Source organism: Nicotiana attenuata, chromosome 9 (genome assembly GCF_001879085.1).
Source record: "Nicotiana attenuata strain UT chromosome 9, NIATTr2, whole genome shotgun sequence".
Classification (NCBI taxonomy): domain Eukaryota; kingdom Viridiplantae; phylum Streptophyta; class Magnoliopsida; order Solanales; family Solanaceae; genus Nicotiana; species Nicotiana attenuata.
In genome coordinates this window covers 4,751,568-4,759,897 of record NC_031997.1, presented here as the reverse complement: position 1 = coordinate 4,759,897, position 8,330 = coordinate 4,751,568, and the positions used below count along the sequence as shown (strand labels likewise).

At 36.0% G+C, this 8,330-nt stretch overlaps 1 protein-coding gene across 2 annotated transcripts in view; it reads left to right on the top strand.

Moving 5' to 3' along the window:
• LOC109231999 (protein SAND) overlaps positions 1–8,330 on the top strand; it is a 24,059-nt gene that overhangs the window by 14,912 nt on the left and 817 nt on the right. Inside the window, exons 2-14 of one of the 2 annotated variants that reach the window (XM_019397622.1) lie at positions 1,410–1,489; positions 1,593–1,664; positions 1,762–1,801; positions 2,179–2,280; positions 2,475–2,596; positions 3,856–3,988; positions 4,103–4,194; positions 5,101–5,182; positions 5,609–5,673; positions 5,866–6,168; positions 6,253–6,344; positions 7,171–7,235; positions 8,195–8,286. In XM_019397622.1, coding sequence (XP_019253167.1) covers positions 1,410–1,489; positions 1,593–1,664; positions 1,762–1,801; positions 2,179–2,280; positions 2,475–2,596; positions 3,856–3,988; positions 4,103–4,194; positions 5,101–5,182; positions 5,609–5,673; positions 5,866–6,168; positions 6,253–6,344; positions 7,171–7,235; positions 8,195–8,286 — 1,340 coding nt within the window. Of the gene's footprint in view, positions 1–1,409; positions 1,490–1,592; positions 1,665–1,761; positions 1,802–2,178; positions 2,281–2,474; positions 2,597–3,855; positions 3,989–4,102; positions 4,195–5,100; positions 5,183–5,608; positions 5,674–5,865; positions 6,169–6,252; positions 6,345–7,170; positions 7,236–8,194; positions 8,325–8,330 lie in introns of those variants that run through there. The other variant, XM_019397624.1, reaches the window with a different exon arrangement.

Genomic DNA, 8,330 nt, shown 5'->3' with positions numbered 1-8,330 from the left:
CTTCTATCTCCGACTTTTAAACTCCTAAGTGGTTGGTGTGTGTGTGTGTGTGTGTGTGGGGGGGGGCTTCGACTTCTACCCATATTTCCGACTTTTAAACTCCTAGGTGGTTGGTGTGGGGTGGGGATGACAGTAAATATCGTCTTTGCTTACAAGTATTGTTTACAAATAGAGAATTTGTCTATCATAGATATTAATCAAGAGTTCTACCAACTTCAGTTGCATCCATTTCTTATATCAATTTGCATTGCTGTCAATTGTTTATGTGAATATGTTGCCAAGTACTGCAAGCAGATGTGTATTTTGGAATAAACCTCAGTCGTTTAATCACATATAATACATGGAGGAAGTATTCCTCTGAAGAAGTTGACCTAATAGTTTTTCTTTAAAATATTGCTTCTAGAAATGAATGTATTAATTTCTGGAATGAAATTGAAGCTTGCTTAATTTTGCCTCTAACTGAACCAGGTCATCTTATTTGGGATGAAGTGAGTTTATAATTTGCAATAATTTTACCCATCGCTGTCGACTTAGTTGAAACCAGGAGCTCTTAACTCTAGCTTTCTGATGGCCTCTTCAATTTTTATATACATTAGTAGTTATGTGTTCTGACACTTTCATCTGCTTTCAGTGTGTTTCTGACCTTAACTTCGTTTACAGTATTTGTTTGCAAACTTACGAATAACTAATAAAGGCACATTCTTTATTAAAAAAATTAATAAAGGCATGTTGAAGGCCTACCTCTATGCTGTGATAATAGGAAATAAACTTCTCATTGACTTAATTAAGTAACAATGTGCAAGATGTGTTCATTATATAGAAGTTGTAGCTTACGTACAATATGGTAGGTAATTAATATCTATTCTAATAGGGTAAGCATATAATCTATAATTAAATACATAATATCCTTAGGTATCCTATAACATATTTTATAATATTTTTCATATTCAAGTACAATGAATTTAGACGCATATTCTCTTGATATTCCAACATATGCAAAACAACATAAGCTGTATTTCTAAATAGTTTGGTCGGACTAATTTATAGACAAATAACTAACTCCTGTTCTTGGTAACATCAAACAAAAAGAAAGAAAGAAACAGAAGAACATTTGGTGGGGATCGAACATACTTTTGTACATATTACTGAACCTCTATGTTCTTTGTCAATTTTTTGGAGCATCTCCCAATTAGTTTAGACGATCCATTGCTAATTGTAGAGAAAATGATTTTGTTGCCCGATATGCTCTACTTCTTGAAGACCCCGTATATGCGGGATTTTCCCTTTTATGTCAATAAAATTTGTTGCTTTATGAAAAAGAAAATAAGGTAAGATTAAAGGGAAAACAAATGCGACGGCCTTCAAATTTTGCCTTTTCAACTTATGATTCTTTCATTAATGAAGTGCAGGATGATGCTTCTATTTCCTGGAGAAAAAGAAAGAAACACTTCTTTATTTTGAGTCACTCAGGAAAACCAATATACTCAAGGTTCGTGTTAGCATCCCTCTTCTCAGAATGCCATTTAGTATTTGCTTATCAGATATTGCACATCAAATATAATCTCCTCTGAATTTTCTTTTATTGATTAAAGATATGGAGATGAACACAAGCTCGCTGGATTCTCTGCCACTTTGCAAGCCATCATATCATTTGTGGAGAATGGGTATATTTCCAATGAATGCTAAATACAGGATTCCTCCATTCTTTCAGTGAAGAGTATAATGATTTTTTGCAGTTCGCCCGATTAATCTCTTTTTCAGGGGTGATCGAGTCAACCTTATCAGAGCTGGAAAGCACCAGGTTTGCATCAATAACACCTCACTTCTTTTTAGTCCCTTTACTGCTTGGATATTTAGAAGTTGTGGGTTAATAACTTAGTGAAAGACTGAAAGTACTAGATTCCTATTTTTTTCCGGTTCATGTGCGTTATTTTTGATAGGATGGTTAAATGTAATTGATTGTGGAAAATAGACACTAAGGAAAACATGAAGGAAATGAAAGGTAGTAAATTACTTTTCTGGTTTGCAAGGGTGGTAGTGACTGAGATATAGTTTGTAATGCGATGAACTGAATATAGCCTAGCTTCTGTAACTCGGAAAGAAAACATAACACTTTAGTTCAGTACTGCCGTGATTCGACTTTCCTTTCTCAATAGACATTATAGATTTGTTTTTCAGGTAGTATTTCTTGTGAAGGGACCTATTTACTTGGTTTGCATAAGCTGTACAGAAGAGCCTTACATGTCACTAAGGGGGCAACTAGAGCTCCTATATAATCAGGTAAGCTCTGTCTGCCCCCCCTCCTCCCTCTTTTCCCTTCTAAATTGTTGACTGTAGTTCTATCCTTTTCGTAGCACTAGAGATACTGAGCTTTTTTTTTCTTTTTTTGGGTTCTATCCTTCGCATATTAATTGCTTACTGTTTCTTCTTTCAGATGGTTTCAATACCTCATGTATATGTTGCTCTATATGCAGATGATACTTATTCTTACAAGGTCTGTAAATAGATGTTTTGAGAAGAACGCAAAATTTGATATGACACCTCTGCTCGGAGGAACGGATGTCGTCTTCTCTTCTCTTATCCATTCTTTCAGTTGGTTTGTAGCTTTCTCTCTCTCTTTGCTTCATCATCATGTATTTCACTTTTTATTGCATAGTAGCACTGTATGTGTTTTATGGAGTAAGATGTCTGGACCAGCTGTTAAATCTCAAGGGTTCTGTGACTTCCTGTCTGGTTAAAGCTTTAGAGGACTCTGCAATTTGTTACTATTTTCTTTTTCCTATAAGCTTGTTTTCTTTTATTTTTGAGTTGTAAAGCAAATTCATCGATAGACATGGGCACAAAGACAAAATAGTGGACAAGATATTCCGCGTAACTTAAAACTGAAACAAAACCTGAGATAATGAAAAAGCAAAGAACTTAGTTTTCAGTCTACTCCACTTTTTAAGATTAATGCGAACTAGTCGTATTTGGCAATGCAATAAATTTAAGCGTATAGCTTATGTGAAAAGCTGGGGAGAAGAAAAAGATGAACGTACCTATAAAAGGGAAAGGACTAGGAATGCCTAACATATATAGCAAAAGTAATATTCCATCTTTTGAAGGCTCCGGAGTTAACCAATTGTGGTTTTCTGGTGCAAGGATTTGAACTTTTGTCATCTTAATTCTTTTAGTTAAGGAATGGGAGCACTGTTGCTTCAGCTTCATAACCAATCTTGCCTTTTGTGGCGTAGCATTATTTGGGAATAATGTACCAATCAAAAAATATTTGCAAATAATTTAGGTGTCAATTCAGTTCACCATATAATAATCTTAAATTGTTAGGAGTACTGCAGTGTATTAACTTCTGTCAGTTGATTCATCCTGCTTTTCCTTGTTTTTGTTGTCTTTGTGTCTATTTTAGGACTTATAACAGCAACAAGAATCCCAGTGAAATCCCACAAGTGGGGCGGACTTATACCAGCAATGACAATTGACAACAAATTGGAAATATTTTCTTTTATCATATTTTGCTGATTCCCACTTGTGGGAAAATCACTGGGTATGTTGTTGGTGTTGTATATTTTGCTGATAGCCGTTTTTGCTCCTCTCTGATTTCTTTCAAGATGATATAACTTAATTATGAGGTGCGTTTGGAACTATTGTTCATTATAAAGGAAGTAGATGTCTTGGGAGGGTTTTGCCTCAATTTTGTATTATGCTGTAAGAAATACCTTTTTGATACATATATAAAGAATAACTTGCTGTTAATTTGGATGTGAGCAGAAAAATATTCTTATATTTGCTATTACCTAGTATAGCCTAAACGATCATTGTCTCAGTTGATTAATTAATCAAAATTTACTCGTATTCAAGGAATCCAGCCACTTTTCTCCATGCATACACATGCCTACCACTTGCTTATGCAATAAGGCAATCTTCTGGGGCCATCTTGCAGGATGTAGCTGATTCAGGGGTCTTGTTTGCTATATTAATGTGTAAACACAAGGTCTTGATCCTGTTTAATAATTACTTCTATTTCTTGCTCGCACATACTAGAAGTACAACAGTCTCATTATGTCTTAGTTTTTGGTGAAACCATCCTGAATTGGGTGATATGCAGGTTATCAGTCTTGTTGGTGCGCAAAAAGCCTCTCTTCACCCTGATGATATGCTATTGCTATCCAATTTTGTTATGTCTTCTGAATCATTTAGGCAAGTTCCATTAGTGTTTTGACTTTTGTTGGTCTATTTCCTTGTGTATCTGGTGTGAATGCAGGAGACGATTGACAAGCTCATATTACATTTGTTCTTCAGTTCAACCTTATTAGGTTGGTGATAGGTGCTAAAGCCCTACAGTAAATCAGATCTCGTTGTGTGACTTCTTTTCCAGTCTATGGTTGGGCAAAGTAGCCAAAAGCTGTTTGTTGTGAAGGCAGGCATGACCCTTCTGTGATAACATGTTTCTTCCCTCCTTATCTTAGGGATCGTGTGTCTAAGCATGTTATTCTTTATGAAACCCACTGTTGGTCCATTTGACTGATTACACCGTCCATGTTTTGTCATGTATCTAGGTAATTTCTGTTAGTTGTCACATTTCATAATATCCCAAATTTTTTCACTTGGATTATCATGCGTTTTAGTCAAGTTTTTCTTCAAGAATATCCTTCCTTTTTCTTATGATGCCGCAAGATTTATCCGGTAACCATGTGTTTTGAGGCAGTTCTGGAAATTTCAGGTTTAAATGTATGAACCACTAATCTGGTTGTAATTACTCAACTACCTAAAGCTTGTTCTCTACAGGACATTTGTGTACCGTCCCAAGCCAGCATGAAGCCGATACGATCTGTCGGCTTTAGCTGGAAATTGTTTGGTTTCATGGTACTATATGTTATTGTTTTTCTTCTATTCTGTGTGGTTGGTGTTTGTAATGTTTGTATCATTCTTTTTGATCGAGGGACGGGGGATTTTTCAGTGTGAACTTAACTGTCTGAGTGCATTTTCATACCTCCACATTTGTGAGGCAACGTGCCAGCACCATATAGAAGATTTGTGTTTCTCGATATTTACTATTTGGGATTTCCTGGAGGCTACTCTAACCTGCTCATTGGTGCCATGCAGGACATCAGAATCCTTCTCACCTATTTGTCTACCAAGATTCAATCCCATGGCATTTTTATATGCTTATGTGCATTACCTTGATGTAAGTTGAGCTAATGTCATCAACTAATATCAAAAACCACTCTCGATACACCCTTTGTCCTAAAATTTTGCACTTTTGTTAAAGGGAAACCTCCTTTTCGCTATTCTTTACTTTTTTAATATTATGCCACTACAAAGTTACACAAGTTATTTTATAAGATGTCTACGTATTAAAAAAAGTGTTGTTATTTGTAGCTCTGGGACCTCGTTCTTTGAATGTTTATACAAACTACGGTTTTACTCTTACACTCTGTTTCCATTTTATATAAGACAACCATTTAATAAAAAACGTCAAAGTAAATCTGGCTTTGGACAGTGTTAGTTGGTTGCCCTGCAAGAATTCTTCAATTTTTATGATATGGTTCACGAATATCATTTAGAATTTTAGTCTAAACAATTGACTCTATTTGCTTGCTTTATTTGACAGGGTGACACATACTTAACATTGCTGACTACCAGTTCAGATGCCTTTTATCATCTTAAAGATTGCAGGTAGATTATTCAAGTAAACTGATGTTTGAAATAACTCATGGCTCAAACATGAAAAAACATCCATGATATTTGAACCTTGGGAAATGAACCAGTACATTTCCCAGTGTTCTTTTTCTTAACCCTTTCAGGGGTCCTAGCTATTGCGAATGAACAACTGTTATGTTACGGAAAAAGTAATAATGTAACTTGTAGGATTCGTGTTGAAAATGTACTTTTGAAGTCCAATGTGCTCGGTGAAGTTCAAAGATCCATGGTAGATGGTGGCATGCGCATTGAAGATCTACCTGATGACCGTGGTTCCCGTTCTGGAGCAGTCTCCTCTCATTTGGGTCAGCCTGGACATGCAACGTATTCATCAGAGAGATTCGATGAAGCATTCCTAGGTGTTGGTGGCCCTGCTGGACTTTGGCATTTTATATATCGAAGTATATCTCTTGACCAGTACGTCTCATCAGAGTTTTCCTCACCAATAAACAGCAGACGACAGCAAAAAAGGTATTAATACTAAATGAAGTTGCTCCCACAACCATCAATTATTTTGTCCTTTTTCTTTTAGTGAGATGAGCCTATCTGGTGCAGGTTATATAGATCTTACCAGAAGATCTATGCGTCGATGCATGAAGAAGGAATTGGGCCTCACAAAACTCTGTTTAAAAGGGATGATAATTATGGTATGCTTTTTTTGGCAGCTTTTTCCTGCAATTGGTATAGCTCGTGAAGCATAATCCCACGCTTGCCATATGAGCATGCCATACCATCATTTCTCTCTCAAGATTTTCTCTACCTGATGGAGTATGTTTATAACAAAAGAAAGCATTGGTTAAATAGCGGAGACATGATACATTTGATTTTCCTTCTAGATAATTTTTGCTGTTAGAGAATTTTGTGGGTATGTACTCCTTCAACATAGCACTGTTGTTTTATTGGTAGAAACAGGTTATATTCTTATGGAATCCTACAGGTAGAAAAGAGATGTTTTCTGTGGATAAAACTCGCGGGATAAAGTGCCAAATAACATAATCTTCTTTTGGTTCATAACTCGTCTCATCTGCCATTCTCTTCTGTTAAACCATGAGCAAGAAGAAAAACCTTATATCCTGGTGATAGTCATAATCGCATGAAAGTTTAATTCTTTGTGAGTGCTCGCCCACTAATTGAAAACCACAAGCACTTCATTCGAATTTGCCAACATTTGGAGCTGATTCTGAGAGCTAAGTGCATATAGACGTATTAGTGAATTAAAACCTTTGTTCATCTTCCTTTGGCTTATAGTTCTCTCAGAAATTGTTAATTGTGATCAACTCCAATGTTTTTAACTTGCCTTCTTTCTCGGTAATTTCTTCTTCCCCCTTTTTCTTTTTGGGTTGAATTTTTACGACATTCGAGCAATGAATTCCAGTTTTAAAGTGGGGAAGATAGGGATAGATCAGACCCATATGATTACCTATGTTTATATTGTAGTTTCTTTATGAAATAACATATCTCCGTATGTTGCAGTTCTCTTGTGCTGGGTTACCCCAGATTTCGAACTTTATGCTGTATTTGATCCTCTGGCAGACAAGGTATGCTTGTTTAAGTTTCTTCTGAGCCTATTGTTCGTCTAATTATATCTGGAACAGCACTTCTTCTCTAAACTTGCTTTGCCAGTCAATTCTTTTGGTGTTATATGTGCCAGACGACATTTTGTCTTGGTTGAGAGAAAGCTGCTGGTACATGGGCTGATCGGCCAGTTTGGTTCTTGAATTTCAGCTCTTTAAACATGCAGACTAGGTTGACTTAATGTCGTGTTAGTTTAGTTTGGTTATCAACCGTAATTAAACAGTACTGACTTTCATCGTCCTCTGAGAATACATAGTAATTGATGCATATATAAGAACATACTAGTTCCATTCTGTATACTGCAAGCTTTTCTTCCTAGCCTGGTAGAATTAAATGCAGTCTTACAAGTTATTTGCTGCTATTCCATTGAAAATCTACACTGGGCGAGCCTTAGAACTGTTATTTCCTGAACGTTCTAGTCCAGCCATGCCCTGATACTGTTGACATCTTCTTTTTTTTAAATTAAATTTAAAATGGCCACTTGGCATCAGGATCACGGTTTAGTTGTTATATTTCATTAGGTTCTAGTGTTTGCAAAAGTACTTTAGTCTTGTTCGAGATGTATATGTCAACGTAGCTAAGTGTGAGATTTTGAGGAACTCTAAGCTTTAAAGAACTACTAATTTGTCTTTTAAATTGTTTAGTATTGGTATGACACAAGCCCGGCTGGAGTGAGTGGGTATAGAGGATTCATATAGTTGATCCCAACTCATTAGTGATTGAGGAATAGTAGATTGATATTTCATCAATCCAAAGTACTTGTTTTAGTTTAAGCTACTTCATTGTGCTTATTATACGTGCTATTTCACCAATACATATGCTTTTTTAATGCTAATTCTTTTGGGAGATGCAAATAGAGCATTTGTTATACTCTGTCAATCCCTCTCTTTATGTATGACCTTTGGTAAATTTCACCTTGCAGGCTCTTGCAATTAAAACTTGCAATAGGGTATGTCAGTGGATCAAGGATGTAGAAAATGAAATTTTCTTGTTGGGAGCGAGCCCTTTTTCATGGTGATTCTTCCAACAATTTCTGTTCTGCATGTACTCTACTCCCC